At 44.5% G+C, this 16,599-nt stretch overlaps 1 protein-coding gene across 9 annotated transcripts in view; it reads right to left on the reverse strand.

Annotated features, from left to right (window-relative positions):
• Nucleotides 1-16,599, reverse strand: part of SEMA5A (semaphorin 5A) — a 300,988-nt gene that overhangs the window by 142,122 nt on the left and 142,267 nt on the right. For 7 of the 9 annotated variants that reach the window (XM_077309645.1, XM_077309644.1, XM_077309651.1 and 4 more), the window contains 4 exons: nt 13,392-13,454; nt 11,923-12,021; nt 11,037-11,250; nt 8,147-8,432 (listed from right to left, as the gene is read on the reverse strand). In XM_077309645.1, coding sequence (XP_077165760.1) covers nt 8,147-8,432; nt 11,037-11,250; nt 11,923-12,021; nt 13,392-13,454 — 662 coding nt within the window. The remainder of the gene's footprint in view (nt 1-8,146; nt 8,433-11,036; nt 11,251-11,922; nt 12,022-13,391; nt 13,455-16,599) is intronic. The other 2 variants (XM_077309649.1, XM_077309652.1) reach the window with 1 other exon arrangement.

The following is a 16,599-nucleotide window of genomic DNA, read 5'->3' on the forward strand; positions in this document are numbered from 1 at the left end:
TTTTTCCTGGTCTGGTTGTTAAGGCAAGGATTCTTAGTGCCTTTTTCCCTTCCTGGCTTAGGCCAGGTTGTTACAGCGCTTTGGTGTTTTCAGTTTATTGGCTAGGTAGTTACCTGATTTTTAGTACTTGCTTGTTTCAGGGAGAAGGAGCACTTCAGGTCAAGCAGCGTTGCTTCCTGTCTAACTGGGTTTTAGACAAAAAGGGCCTTTTAATTATTTTAAATAACATTTTAGTTTCTTCCCTAATTAGGCTGCAATGTTAGGAATCAAAAGAGAAGAGGTAGTTTTAAAATTGGTTAGAGGCTAAAAAAAAAAAATAGGATGTACATCTTCTCCATTGAAGGCCAGTTTTTCTTTTAAAGGGATTTAAAACTCTTGGGCTGATTCTGCACCAGTGACGCCACTCCAGGCTGCCTCCAGTGTGTTGATGCAGAACTGCCCATGGGGACACATTTTGGCAGCAGACCCCTGTGCAGACTCACAACACATTCAGCCAATTAGGAACTATATTATATCAGCTGCCGGCCCTCCCTCTTCTCCCCATCCCCTTGTTGCATTGCAACAACATAAATTCTGTGTATCACTGGTACTGACAGCTTTTTATATGTTCAATTTTAAACTTTTAAACTAATTAATCCATTTTATACTGGGATGAATGTAATTGTGGTTATCATGTTCACTGCCCTGACAGCGAATCTGAAAGGGGCAGTATATAAACCAAATAAATAAATAAATAAATAAATAAATTATAGAGCGCACTCATCATAATAAGCATGTGCAAGAAGAGGGTGATTTGGACCATTTTTGATTCAGACCAAATCAAAAAGGTCCAAATCACCCTCACCTTGCACATGCCAATGACCATGCAAGCTTCATAATGAATTCTGAGATTTAAATATAATGTTGTCAGAGCTTATCAAAAGTGACTGTAGCTGAGTAGAATAGCAGCTCCTTGACACACAGAAAGATGGTTCAATCTCCAGTATCCCTAGTTAAAAGTATCAGGAAGTAGGTGATAGGAAAAACCTATTCACAGTCAGAGTAGTTCAGCAGTGGAATTGGCTGCCTAAGGAGGTGGTGAGCTCCCCCTCACCGGCAGTCTTCAAGCAAAGGTTGGATACACACTTTTCTTGGATGCTTTAGGAAGCTTTGGGCTGATCCTGCGTTGAGCAGGGGGTTGGACTTGATGGCCTGTATGGCCCCTTCCAACTCTATGATTCTATGATTCTATATCCCAGAAACTATGGAGAACCACTGGATAAATAGTACTGAGACCTCAGTAGACCAATGCTTGGCTCAATATGAGGTAGTTTTATGTGCAAGAACTGTTTGCCAACATCTAGGATTCATACTAGAATCAGAATCGGAGAGTTGGAAGAGATCTCCAGGGTCATCTAGTCCAACCCCCTGCCCAATACAGGAACTCAGAACTACCTGCCCACTCACAGTGACCCCAATTTCATGCCTGAGTGATCCCCCCACCAAAAATCTCTAGAATCCAGCTGGGGCTGTAGGAAATTCAACTACCATCCCATAGTGGTAATCACTGGGTATACAAGGAGGGGCCACAAGAGACAAACACTGGCAAATCCCTTCCTGCCCACCCATGCACAATCTGCCTAAATTCATAAAATCAGCATCCACTACTGCAACCAATTAATTTATTTTATCTATTAGATTAGAAGATTAAATTAGATTTAAAAAATAGGCCCATGTTTGAAAGGATGTGGGAAGGAGAAATTTATTGTCTTGTACTTCTTGTACTTCCACTTGGGAAAGAATATGGTAAATACTCCCTGCAGAAGTATATAAGAAAGTAAGATTCCTAAAAGTGCGTTTAGTCAAGGCTATGGTATTCCCAGTTGCAATGTATGGCTGCGAAAAGTTGGACCATAAGGAAGGCCGAGCGTCAAAGAATTGAGGCTTTTGAACTCTGGTGCTGGAGAAGACTCTTGCGAGTCCCTTGGACTGCAAGGCGAACAAACCGGTCAGTCCTAGAGGAGATCAGCCCTGACTGCTCTTTAGAAGGCCAGATCCTGAAGATGAAACTCAAATACTTTGGCCACCTCATGAGAAGGAAGAACTCCCTGGAGAAGAGCCTAATGCTGGGAGCGATCGAGGGCAAAAGAAGAAGGGGGCGACAGAGAATGAGGTGGCTGGATGGAGTCACTGAAGCAGTAGGTGCTAACTTAAATGGACTCCGGGGAATGGTAGAGGACAGGAAGGCCTGGAGGATCATTGTCCATGGGGTCGCGATGGGTCGGACACGACTTCGCACATAACAACAAGATTCCTACTGGATCAGACCATATGTCCATCTAATTCAGTATCTTTTCTCACACACTGGCCAAACAGTTCCTCTGGATGGCCAACAACAGGGCACAGAGGCAGAGGCCTTCCCCTGATGCCTGCTGGCACTGAGGTTCAAGTATTTAAAAGGCTGCCAAATAGAGGATGGAGCAGAGTTGTTCTCTCTTGTCCCAGAGGGATGGACCAGAACCAATGGGATTAAATTAATTCAAAAGAAATTCTGTCTAAACATCCGGAAGAAGTTACTAACAGTTAGAGTGGTTTCTCAGTGGAACAGGCTTCCTCGGGAAGTGGTGGGTTCTCTATTTTTTGGGAATGTTTAAACAGAGGCTGGATGGCCATATGTAGAACAGGCTGATTCTGTGAAGGTTCAAGGGGGTGGCAGGTTAGAGTGGATGTCTAAACTGAAACGTCCCAGTCTCTTCAGCTTTCCTCATAGGGAAGGTACTTGAAAAACAGTTCATGGGTCATTTAGTCCCCAGACAGAAAATGGCAGGGAATAAAAGTTCAACTTGGCCCTCTGCACAAATGCTCTTCTCCTCCTTCACATAGCAGTCTCAGAGCCTCCGAGATTTTCAAAGAAAGGCAACATTTAAATAAACAGAATAATTGGTAAATAGCTGAGTCCTAAGGCTCCTGTTTAAACATGGATTTGGAAAACTTGTTTATTGAGAGGTTACACGTACTTGCTAGGTATTGTTCCATAAAATGAAGTGGAAGTCTGGAGTGATGGATTCAACAGTCCCAGAACGTCAATGGATCACAAAAGGAAATTTTGCAGGAGGGCAGATTAACAAACAATTTTGTTTAAATGGATACGTTGTTCTCTTACGGAAGAACAAATATGTAATAAAGAAATCAATTTAACTATTTCATTTCCAAAAAAAAAGCTCCTGATCTCTTGATCTACATGATGGGATTGTAAACACTTAAATAAAATGAATACTACAGAACTACACAAAGCATAAAAAGTCGGAGAATTCTTCTTTCATAAATAAGTACTTTGTCCCAAGTAGTGGGGCAACTATTGTAGAATGAATAAGAAGTTGTGCTCTTATCAATCAATAGTTATACAATCATAGACCAAAATATAAGAATAAAAAGTTTGTGGTACTTTAGGATAAAGGATCAGTCAATAAAGTGTTAAAATTTAAACTGAAAGGGCTATTCTAAAGTATTAAAAGAATTTTAAATAGGTCAAAGGATCAGTTTCTGGATCTGGAATATTAAGCATGTTTCCTGTCTTTTTCTCAAGCTTGTCCAAAACTGCCCTGTTCTTTGCCATTCATGGAGACCTTGTGCAACGTGCCAACTATAATATCTGTATTATTCTACCACGAGAAGCTTGTGGTTTGAAAACTTTGCTTATTCTCTGCTTATTCATTGCTTAGTTTATTACACTGTGGGAACCACTGTGAGAAAAAAGGGACTTTTCTGCATTCTCATTTACCTTGCTTGTAAGTTCCTTGGATTCAATGTTGTTCTTATTTTGTTCCACATGTGTTTTGCTCCCTTTAGTAGTTGATTCAATATGGCCAGCATATCTTCCTGCACATTTAAACTGTGAGTTGTTATGCCAGACACACAACAATGTTATATTGAAGCCACCATTAGAGGGAGCAAAACATATGTAGAACATATGTAAAATAGACAAAAACTCTGAAGCTACAGAGACAAAAATTAGAATATGGAAAAGGTCAAGGAATGCATGTGTTTCCTTTATCATCTCCGTTTCTACAAGTAGGCAGTCACTTTGTCCCAAGTGCCAATAATCTTGAAGTTTCTGCCTCAGAAGATGTTTGTATTCCAGCAAACCAAAAGGCATAGGGACAATACGGGGAGAGTTTTTTGTTTTGTTTTTTGTTTTTACTAGATAGATAGTTAGGCAAAGGGTAAACCAGTGGAGAGCTACTGGGGTTTCCCAGTTGGATCTCTGGTAGAATACCCCTTGGGTTATAGCTCTAGCTGGAGGTAGAGAAGGTGGGTTGAGGGTAGATTTTCTGGGGTTGGGAGGGCTGTGTGTGGGTGGTTAGTTTAGTCATTTATTGCAGCTGTAGATTAGTTTAGATTAAGGTCTGCTGTATCGGTATGGGGCAAATGGAGGAGAGCAAGGATGCTGGAATGGGAATCCTGCCCGGGACCTTGATCCCAGTACTTTCAGGCCAAGGCAAGCATAGCAGTAGGAGAAGATTCAATAAAAGGGGGGCAGCGACATACATAGGTTCAAGAAGGCCTCGGCTGTGGAATTTCCACGGCCTTTGGCCTAGTCGATACGGACGCTGCCCTTCAAATCTCCGTCCCATCCCCAGGTTTGGAAGAGAGAGGGCTAGGGTGGAACTGGTGTTGATTCTATGGAATGCCAGGTCAATAAACAACAAGTTCTCAACTTTGTGGGATTATTTCATGAGGTATGAGGCTGACCTGGCATGCGTGACCGAAACCTGGGTGCGTGAGGGCGAGACGGTCACCTTGAAATATCTGGCACCACCTGGGTATTCGGTCCTGCATCAGCCCTGGCTCCGGGGATGTGAGGGGGGTGGCAATCCTAGTCACAGAGTCTTTCTCCTTCAGGGTTCTCCCTGAGCCATCGATCCCAGGGATAGAATGTGTCAGCCTAGAGTGGGAGTCGGTCAAGAATGTGGTTATCTGGTTGCTGTACTGATCACCTATTTCACCTCCAGATTCCCTGCCAGGCCTGCTGGAGGCGGCGGATGCCTGGATGTTGCAAAACTTCCAAAACTTCTTATTTTTGGTGACATCAATGTACATGCGGACATGCCGAATACAGGACTTGGCCTGGACCTAGTGTCAGCCATGGAGACACTAGGGTTCTCGCAATTTATTGCTGGTCCCACCCATCATGCCGGTCATACCCTTGATTGGATCTTTGGTGCAGGCGTAGCGGTAGATCTGGTGGCAAATAAGATTGTTCCATGGTCAGACCACCATGCCCTGAAGGCTCGACTGAGGATACCCCCCTCCCTGTTTGGGTGATGGACAGATTTTAGTCCACCACCCGTGGAGACTTTTTCTTGGATGCTTTAGAATGCTTTGGGCTGATCCTGCGTTGAGCAGAGGGTTGGACTAGATGGTCTGTATGGCCCCTTCCAACTCTATGATTTTATGATTCTATAACTTATGGATTCCTAGAAATTCCTGAATACTCTGCGGGACCTGATGCCCTCCGGCGTCTTGTTAACAGCTTTGGTGGAGGACTGGAGGTCCCGCCTAATAGCTGCTATTGACGAGATTGCTCCTAGGCGTCCCCTCCGCCTTTGCCTCAAACAGGCTCCATGGTATATCCAGGAGTTTCGGAAGAAGGAAGTGAGATGACTTGAGCGAGTGTGGAGGAAGACTCGCGACGAGGCTACAAGACTTTCTCATTGCACGCTTATGAAGGTATATGAGAATGCAGTGAAAGTGGCGAAACGAGGCTTCTACGCCGTGGAAATCACATCCGCGAGCTCTCGCCCAGCACAATTATTTAAGGTAATTAGGTCTCTTCCTGGCCTCAAAGAAGGGTGTCAAACAATAGGGAAATTGGATTTAAGCTGTACGGCTTTATCAAGCTATTTCACGGACAAAGTTTTGTCGCTCCGCCACGACCTACCTGTCACGATTGATACAGTTAGTAAACTGGAAGCTCCATGGCCATCACGGGAGCTAGTGTTTGATGGCTTCAGGCCACTCTCATTAACCGAAGCGGACAGATTATTAAGTTCAGTAAGGGTGACCACTTGACCCTTAGATCCCTGCCAGTCTTGGTTGCTTAAAATAGGCGCCCAGCGGATAGGAGGTCCTTTGAGGGAGATTATCAACCTCTCCTTAACATCTGGAGAGTTTCCCAAAGGACTTAAGGAGGCAGTGGTCTGCCCCTTACTGATGAAACTATCGCTAGACCCACTTAACCCTCCTAGTTACCACCCAGTTTTGCATCTTGTGTTTCTGGGTAAGGTGATAGAATGGGCAGCGGCGGACCAACTACTAGCATTTCTGGAAGAAACTTCGGCCTTAGATCCATACCAGTCTGGCTTCCATCCTGGCCACGGGGTGGAGACCGCACTGGTCGCCCTGACAGATGATATCCAATGCCAGCTGGACCAGGGCGGTTCCTCCATACTCATGCTGTTAGATCTGTCGGCTGCATTCTATGTAGTCAACCATGAGATATTGGTTCACTGCCTCGATGGAATTGGAATTGGGGGGACTGCGCTGCAATGGCTGGTCTACTTTGTCCAGAACCGCTTGTGGTGGGGGATCAGTTATCTGCCCCATGCAAGCTCCCTTGTGGGGTTCCGCAGGGGGCAATACTCTCCTGCATGCTTTTCAATATCTATATGCACCCCCTAGCCCAGCTGGTCCGGGGCTATGGGCCACAAATATGCGGATGACAACCAGCTCTACTTCCTAATGGAGTCCCCCCCGAATACATTTGCCAGCTGTTTGGAAGCAGTGGCTGGATGGCTCAAGCAGAGTCGCCTGAAATTCAACCCCTCCAAGATGGAGGTCCTGTGGCTAGGAAGAAAAGAGCAGGATCAGGAAGCGTGCCTCCCATGCCTGGATGGAGTGCAATTAAGACCTGCACCAGCCACCAGGAATTTGGGAGTGACCTTTGATTCCTCCCTTTCCATGGAGGCTGAGGTCATGAAAGTAGCCTGGACGGCGTTTTTTCATCTTTGCCAAGCCCAGCTACTATCGCCCTACCTGACCTCAGAACACCTGTCCTTGGAACACCTGGCCACTGTGATCCATGCAACGGTCACTCCCAGACTAGACTACTATAACTCGTTCTACACCGGCCTACCCTTGTCTTTGATCAGGAAGTTACAGCTGGTATAAAATGCGGCTGCTAGGGTCCTCACCAGGACACCTTGGAGGGCCCATATTCAGCTGGTGCTTCGTCATCTGCACTGGTTACCAGTCTGTTTCCGAGTCAAGTTCAAGGTATTCATATTAACCTTTAAGGCCATACGTGGCCTTGGCCCTGCCTACCTGCGGGACCGCTTGGTTGCTTGTGCCCCCCCGCAGAACTCTCCGTTCTGCGGGTATGAATTTACTGGTTGTCCTGGGCCCCCAGGACATGAGCCTGACCTCGACCAGGATTAGGGCCTTTTCGGTCCTGGCCCCGGCCTGGTGGAATGAGCTCCTGGAAGAGCTGAGAGCCCTGCCAGTTACCAGCTTTCTGCAGGGCCTGTAAGATGGAGCTCTTCCGCCAGGCATATGGTCCTTCCACCAGGCATATGGTCCTTCCGCCAGGACAGAGTCCTGGGTTTTTTCAACTGAATCCCAAGTTCTTCCAGACCAGCTCCCGCTCTCTCCGGAGGAAGATCAGGGCCCCACCCTGAACAAGGTGGGAAGGATTAACAAGGATATTACTGCCATCTTTGTGATACTGTTTTATTGTGTAAATTTGGTAAATTGGGATTTTATTGTTTTTAGAATTTTATGACGTGAACTGCTGTGAGACCTGTCGGGGAGTGGAGGTATACAAATCCATAAATGAATGAATGAATGAATGAATGAATGAATGAATGAATGAATGAATGAATACAAAGGGAGCCAACTATGTCCTGTCAGTCTCTTGGGTGGAGAATTGGCCATATGTGTCAAGTAAGCAGGTCTACTGCACTAATGTTTTACACATGTTAGGGGTTGCCCCCCACCCCAAGCTGCATATTCTGTTCCTTCAAGGGCTCACATCTCTTCAGTAGCACTTCTATTTTCAGGATAGGTGGCTGTTCTGTAGCACACAGCCCATATGAGGAGGAAGCAGAGGACCTCTTCCTCTAATTATGCAGAATATTCTATAAATAAAAGTACTGTGTAAACTACATACACATTAGTGGTAAAGATCCCGTAGACTAAGTCCAGTTCAGGCAGGAAGAACGTACTCTGTAATTCATTGTAGTAAAATGGAATTTCTCCTGGTTGGGAACAGTTCAAGCGAGCTTTCATGAAGGTGGTCCAGGTATCTTCCAGTAAAAATCTGCCTCCGATGTCATTCTTACACACTCGGGCAGCCCGGGAATAAACTATTTGCCCACAGTCATATTCCATGGCATTCTCTCGGAAGAAGAAGTAGAAGAAGTTTCCAATGTCATATGATGATACAAAATTTGGTTCTGAAATGCATTTTGAAAGGGAAAAATAGGGAGAAAATAACTTTCACTTCAATTTGATTTTCCCTTAGAAAGGAGAGAAGACCTTTTTTAAATAACAATGATTCTGATTTTAAAGTCCAATTTTGAATTATCTGTACTCAGGAGGTCGAGAATTTGGATGGGGAGAACTTTATCTCCCTCTCTCATCAAATTAGAACTGGGGGCACCCAATAACACTGACAGGCAATGCATTCAGGACAGATCAAAGAAAGGTTTTTCACATCGGCTAAACCTTTGACTGGGGGTGCCGGGGATTGAAACTGGGACCTTTTGCATGTCAAGCAGATGGGCTATACTGAGACACAGGGCCTCCCCTCTCATGTTCTTACATTCATGCAAAATGGTACAAAATCATTTTGAACTATCAGAAATATATCTCCCTTGAAAGAGACTTTTGCTTATCATTCTCAGCTGTGCCAAAGACGTCTTCTCATCCACCTGTCTGTAGCCATATTTTCAACACCCTGTTATGGGCATCCATTTTGAACATTTCACATTATTTATAGTCCTCCTTTGTCACTTGGACTCAAGGTGGAAGTCAGTTCAATTGATACCATAGGATTAAGGATTGTGGAACCAACCAGTAGTCTAAGAACAGAACGGAAACAAAGCATAAATGCTAACACGACACATTAAGACCGTTTACACACTGGAGGTTTGATGTCAGGCTGCAGGCTGGAGTTTTAGTCATGGCAGGTTGTCCCACCTCTTCCTGCACCCACACGCGGGAGCATTTGGCCCGGTGCGCCTCATCCGCTCCCAAGTTGTGCTCCTGAATGGGAGCTGGGGCAATGAAGTTCCCAGTGCATAAACGGTCTAAATGATGCAAAATTCCTTAGCAGGATCCTAGTTTCAGCAAGGTTGATTCTGTGAAGGCAAAAGGGTGGCAGGTTACAGTAGATGAGTGATTGGGATGTGAGTGTCCTGCATAGTGCAAAAGGTTGGACTAGATGACCCATGAGGTCCCTTCCAACTCTATGATTCTATGATTCTTTACAGCCCAGGAAGGGTTTCCTAAATGCATGGGAGTTAATTATTTTTTATAAAATCTTAAATGTTGAATGTTCATTAGAGTGATATGACCATATATCATCATGTCAACCTGCACCCAAAATGTCCAATGATAGGCCTGTAGGGGGTGGGGAGAGGTTCAGGTGGGTGTGTACATAGCTATGCTTTCCAACCATATCCTACATGATCACAACACTTTGGGGTTTATTGAAACCTGAAGAATGTTTCAGGGGATTCTCAATATTTAAAAAGTTGAGAAAGGCTGTCATAAAGCATATGTGACAAAAATCTGTCCAGCCTCTGCTGGAAGACTGCCAGTGAGGGGGAGCTCACCACCTCCTTAGGCAGCCCATTCCACTGCTGAACTATCCTATTAAATCCCCCCCCCCCCTGGATATCTAGCTGATATTGTTCTACACATACTTTAAAGCCATTACTGTGGGTTACTTCTTTCATGCCTCAACAGATTTTGTGCAGGCGAGGGAAAACCATTGACACCCAGGGACAGACTGGACCACATATATTTCCAGGTAACACAGCAACCACAAGGATCAAGATGATCAGCACTAAGTATACTCAAAATTTTTCCTAACAACGTTATATACCTATTCAGACACATACATGAACATTTATCCAGTTATACATACCCACGCACACAAACTAGCACAGAGAACTACAACAATGGAAGGGAGGAATTAAATGGCTACAAATATAAGTAGCAAGGTCCAGACACCATTAAAAAAACAGAGCTGAGAATTCAGTACAAGGGTGCTCATTCCATACTCTTTCAATGTGTTTTTGCAGTTAGATTTCCCTGTGCAAAACAGGAAAATCTGTTTCTAAAATGCATATTAAGTGCATGCAGAATAAGCCCAGAATAATTCTGAACATCACAAGAAAGAACGAATGCTGGGGGGGGGGGGGGGGGGGGAGGAGAGAAAGCAATAGGTGGACAAAGAGTTTCTCTCCTCTCCTTACCCTTTGCTATTTTTTCATTCTAAATAGGGAAACCTGCTTTTCTCCCACAAAATAAAAGGAAAAAATGTATGCTTAATAATAATGACAATAACAATAAAAAATTATTTATAACCCACCCTTCCCCAAGGGTTCAGGGCAGTAACAACAAGCATAATAAACAATGGCACAGTGCAATTTTACATGGCATTAAAATAATAAAATAATTTACATCCAAGTTTAAAACAAATTCATTCCAAATGCCCTTTCCTTTCCTTTGACAAGATGTTCTTAATAATTTGGCTGATGTTTTGAGAAGGTTTTTCTGGCCTCAGCCATAGCTCTGATGGGAGGCATAGAGAGAAGGTGACCTTAACCAGCAGGCTGGACAGTGTGGGCAGAGGCAGACTGTCTCCAACACACTCTCAATCCATCTAGAATTTCAAATTGGAGGCCATCAGTGTTGAATACCAGAAAACCAGTTTTCCATGCAAGGAGAAAACGGTGGGACAAAACATCCCCAGCTGTCTAGATGTTCTGTTCACAAAGCAGAGATGGGACTTTTTCAATGCCCCCAAATGAGGTCTTCTTTGTACTCACCATTGAGCCACTTGGAGTTGTACTGTGCAGTTCGGAGAGGAGGAAGGATCCCCAAACTACGGTAAATAGCAGGATCCCTTCCTGGGAAGTCCATGACGGTTGCTGCATAGAGCTCCCCAGTACTTGTGAGGAGGGCTGTGGAATTGTGTTGGGGGCTGTATGGGCAGCGAGCCATGCCACTGATCTGATCATGCGTCTCTTTCAGGTTACTCAACTATCATTAGTAGGAGAAGGAAATTAACAATTAAGATCATATTACATCAAAGGAAACCATAACTCATCACTCTGTGATCTTTAAAACATTCACAAACATCTTTTAAAAAAAACATAGACCACCAAGACCACCAAGCCAGTCAGAGGACTTGAATGAGATACTCATAGATCAAATTATACAATTTTCAAAATAGGTGGAAACAGTGGTCATGGGTGAATTCAATAACCCAGATATCTGTTGGAGGACCAACACAGTCGGAGTCGCATAGTTGGAGGTGGTGGTGCCTCATAGCTTCCACCAGCCACACTGGGTAGGTTAAGCGGCAGCATATGCTGGCCTCGGCGGCTGGTGGGAAGTGTGTGGATGTGAGGTGGCGCACACCTTGTGTCCAGTGACCGGGGTGGGTACTGCGGCGCTGGAAACACAAACCGGACAGTGGATACTGTCCCAGACAGCGGACCACCCATAGTGCAGTTTCCCAAATATTTAGAGGCACTATGGCTAAGATAATTTTCACACTTTCCTCCAAATAATCCTAGGGATTGTACTTTGGCAAAAGTGTTGAGTGACGAATTTCTGTTCTCCATCCATAGTGTGTGCACATAGAGACAAACAGTGCCCAGAAGAAAGGGCTCAGCTTAGTCTGTAGTATGACTGTACCCATATTCTTACCGTTCGATTAGTACAAATGGGTGTAAAAGCATTTGTTCCACACGCAAAAAGTCGGTCCCCACCAACAAGGAGAACGCGAATATAATTCTGGCATTCTTCCTGCCACCGAAAGAAAGGGCAAAAAAATAAAAAAATAAAAACACCTCGAAATCATCAACTTTCCTAACAGGATAAGCTAAGTAAAATCTGACCTCTCTTCGGTACTGTCCTTCCTGTGTGTACCTGAACATGAAAAAAAACATCACAAATATATAGCTAATTCCTAATGACAGCAATGGTATTTGTCAATCTTTTTGGCAATGTTTACCCACATCAGTTTATTTCTCAAAAGGCCACTTATTGTTATTGTTATTGTTATTGTTGTTGTTGTTGTTGTTATTGTTATTCTTAGAAATTAAGCCTGCTGTAAAAAGAATACAGCGGGCGCTAGCCCCCCCCGGGCTGCAGCCGTTCCCAGCCGGCTGGGTAGCGCGGTCGCTGGAGATACCACCTCATCAAATTTTGGAGATACCACCTCATCAAAAATGCACATTAGCTCTAATGCGATGAAGAAAAACTGTATTTGAGATAGACTTATGTACAAATGATGGATATGTTATTACAAAAAATGTATAAACTTTTACTGAACTGTGAAACAGGAAGATGTGAAAGACTGTATGATAAAATGGATCAGGAATTTGGGATATAATATAGAAACGGAACAATGGGAAAGAATGAGGTTAGTACATTTACAAGACATTCTTCACATTTGTTCCCAGAAAATATCATCTGAAATGGGGAAATACAAATTCAAAAACTAGAATCACTTCCAGATAATGTCTAACGGCCATAAGTACAATGGAAGCAGAAAACCACAATTCTGCAGGTTCTTAGCCAGCACTGTGCTCTTAAAATGAATGTCCAGCTTTTCAAGACTAACGCATCCCATCTTTTTGTACTGTCTGCTAGAATTCTGAAAGTCTTCAAGGCAACAGATACACCTTATGGCAGTGGTCCGTAACCTTTTACAGGCAGTGGACCGGTGGCAGCGAGGAGGGCAATTGTCCAGCCGCACATGCGCCATGCACGGCTGAAAACGTGCATGTGTGGCACATCCGTGCATGTGCGAAAGTGCCGCACATACGCGTTTTTGGCCACGCATGGTACATACGCGCATGCACAGCCCTGCTTCCCTCTCCCCCACTTCCCACAAAAGGAAGCTTGCCGGGCCGCAAGCTTGCGGCCTGGGAAGTTTCTTACTGCAGGAGGGGGGGCGGGGAGAGGGAGCCGCGGCCTGGTGCTTGGGGACCACCGGCTTATGGGACTTAACCCATGTAAAACATTATAATGGTATCCCAGGTGGGCATACAGGCAGGAGAAAGATCTGTCCAGGAGAGGGCAGCAGTGTGATCTCATTTATCTTTTGTACTCTAACTGCAATCCTAAACACACTTCCAATTCCCCATGCAGATCTAGGCACATTCACTCACCTTTGATTTCCCTTTACTGTAACATGCTTTCTTGGTAGCTTCGTCACATTGCCACTCCACACCCTAAAACACCAAAAACAAACAAAAAACTCAACCATTATTAGTGGACAAAGACCAGTAAAATTAACAGGTTGTAGCAAAGAGATCATGCTCAATGAAATCAGAACACATTTGATGTTATCCCTACTCTGAAAATATTGATCAACAGGCAAGAGTGGGTGGATGAGGTGAAGGAGGTGGGGACCCTAGGGGGAAGTGACCATGTCCTCATAGAATTCCTTTTGAGATGGGGAGGCAAGGAAGCTTGTAGCCAGACGCGGATGTTGGATTTTCTAAGGGCAAATTTTAATAAACTCAGAGACATGATGAGTGTCATACCCTGGATGAGAATGTGGAAGGGAAGGAAGCATGTGAAGGGTGGGCACTACTCAAACAAGAGCTATTGCATGCTCAATCAATGAGTATCAATGACAGCTTTGGGCTGATCCTGCGTTGAGCAGGGGGTTGGACTACATGGCCTGTATGGCTCCTTCCAACTCTATGATTCTATGATTCTATGATTCTATCCCAGAAAGATGAAAACACTGCAGGAGCTCTAAGAAGCCTATTTGGATGAACAGAGAACTTCAAGAGGAACTAAGAAAGAAAAGGAAAATGTTCAGGAAATGGAGGGAAGGACAGAGCTCTAAAGAAGAGTACCTACAGGTTACTAGGCACTGTAGATCAATCATCAGAAAGGCCAAAGCTGAGAGTGAGCTAAGATTGGCCAGGGAGGTCCACTGTAACAAGAAAAGATTTTTCAGTTATGGGAGGAGCAAACATAAAGTAAAGGAGGCAATAGGCTTACTGTTGGGTCCGGATGGACAAACTCTGAGGATGCAGAGAAAGCAGAAAGGCTCAGCGCCTATTTTACATCTGCCACAGGTCAAAGTTTTCTGCCACAGGTCAAAGGGTTTAGGCACATCTAGAGATGGCAGTAGTCAAAGGATAGTGTCTGGGTGGCAGGTTAACATGGATAGAGAGTTTGTCGAGAGGCATTTAGCTGCACTAGATGAGTTCAAATCCCCTGGGCCGGATGAAATGCACCCGAGAGTGTTCAAAGAACTTTCCAGAGAACTTGCACAGCCCTTGTCCATCATTTTCGGGACCTCTTTAAGGACTGGAGATGTCCCGCAGGACTGGAAGAGAGCAAACGTTATTCTGATCTTCCAAAAAGGGAGGATATACAGACATCTGGAGGACTATTTGGTGATCCAAGGAAATCAGCATGGATTTGTCTCCAACAGGTCCTGTCAGACCAACTTGGTTTCCTTTTTAGACTTAGTAACAGGTTTGCTGGATCGTGGAAATTCATTTGATGTCTTTTACTTAGATTTTAGTAAAGGTTTTGATAAGGTTCCCCATGATGTTCTGATGGATAAATTGAAGGACTGCAATCTGGATTTTCAGATAGTTAGGTGGATAGGGAATTGGTTAGAGAACTGCACTCAAAGAGTTGTTGTCAATGGTGTTTCATCAGACTGGAAGGAGGTGAGTAGCGGGGTACCTCAGGGCTCGGTGCTCGATCTGGTACTTTTTAACATATTTATTAATGATCTAGATCAGTGGTCCCCAACCTTTATTAGGCTGGGGACCGGCAGGGCATCGGGCCGCGCCCGCAGGGACCGCGCCCGTGCTGGCCACGCCCACGCTGCGGGCCGCGCCCGCGGATCTAGATGAAGGGGTGGAGGGACTACTCATCAAGTTTGCAGATGACACCAAATTGGGAGGACTGGCAAATACTCCGGAAGATAGAGACAGAGTTCAACGAGATCTGAACACAATGGAAAAATGGGCAAATGAGAACAAGATGCAATTTAATAAAGATAAGTGCAAAGTTCTGCATCTGGGTCAGAAAAATGAAAAGCATGCCTACTGGATGGGTGATACGTTTCTAGGTAACACTGTGTGTGAACGAGACCTTGGGGTACTTGTGGATTGTAAACTAAACCCAGTTTGGTGTAGTGGAGAGCCAGTTTGGTGTAGTGGTTAGGAGTGCGGACTTCTAATCTGGCATGCCAGGTTCGATTCTGCGCTCCCCCACATGCAGCCAGCTGGGTGACCTTGGGCTCGCCACGGCACTGATAAAACTATTCTGACCATAACTTTTCCTCTCCCTCCCAGGGTTAACATTACAAATCTGCACTTCAGATCAAATTCATCCTTGTCATGAAGTAAAAGCACTTGGCCAAAGTTATACATCACTTCCAGGCTTGATGTTATTGTTGTTAATTGCGAAATCATGTCCGACCCAATGTGACCCCATGGACAATGATCCTCCAGGCCTTCCTGTCCTCTACCATTATCCTAAGATAACATTTTTTGTTATATTGATATGAAGGTTTGGGGCAGAAGTAAATTTGTGGAAAAGGCTGGGGGGGGGGTTCTCTATAGGATTTAATGAGTGAACAACTTCAGATTAATTTTATTCTTTTAACAACTGCGAAAGTGTCTGCCATTAATCACTCACTGTAGCAGTTTTATTCCTCCAGTGTTTTTGTGAGCGACAATTGAAGGATACTGCTAGAAAATACTGCATATTTAGGATGCTGTGATGCTGTTTACTAATTTGCTACCAATTTTCTTTATCTTTATTATACCTGTTCCATTATCAGGATGATTGGAGGCGGACAAATGTCCCCGATCTTCAAAAAAGGGAAAAAGGAGGATCCAGGTAAAAAAGGAGGACCCGTCAGCTTGACGTCTGTAGCTGGCAAAATTTTGGAACAAATAATCAAACACTCAGGGCCATTCCACACAGATTCATTGTAGCAGGAGTGTGGCAAATTGTAATAGCTACTAAAATGCAGTTATGGACAACATCATAGACAATCTGCCACACTCCTGAAACCGATCCGCAAAAAGCGCTTCGTTGTAGCCCTTCCAGGGAAATCCCAAAAAGTGGATTCACCCTCTGGAAAGCACTACACTCTTGCAACCAATCTGCAACACTAGCGGGAAAGTTCTGTGCATTACCATTGTTGCGGTTTCAGCAAAGTCCCTCCCCCTGGTTCTCTCCTCTGATCTTCCGGCGAAGCGATCGCCAGATTGCAGAAGGACTGCAATCTGGATTTTCAGATAGTTAGGTGGATAGGGAATTGGTTAGAGAACTGCACTCAAAGAGTTGTTGTCAATGGTGTTTCATCAGACTGGAGGGAGGTGAGAAGCG

The sequence above is a fragment of the Paroedura picta genome, chromosome 14 (assembly GCF_049243985.1).
Source record: "Paroedura picta isolate Pp20150507F chromosome 14, Ppicta_v3.0, whole genome shotgun sequence".
NCBI lineage: Eukaryota > Metazoa > Chordata > Lepidosauria > Squamata > Gekkonidae > Paroedura > Paroedura picta.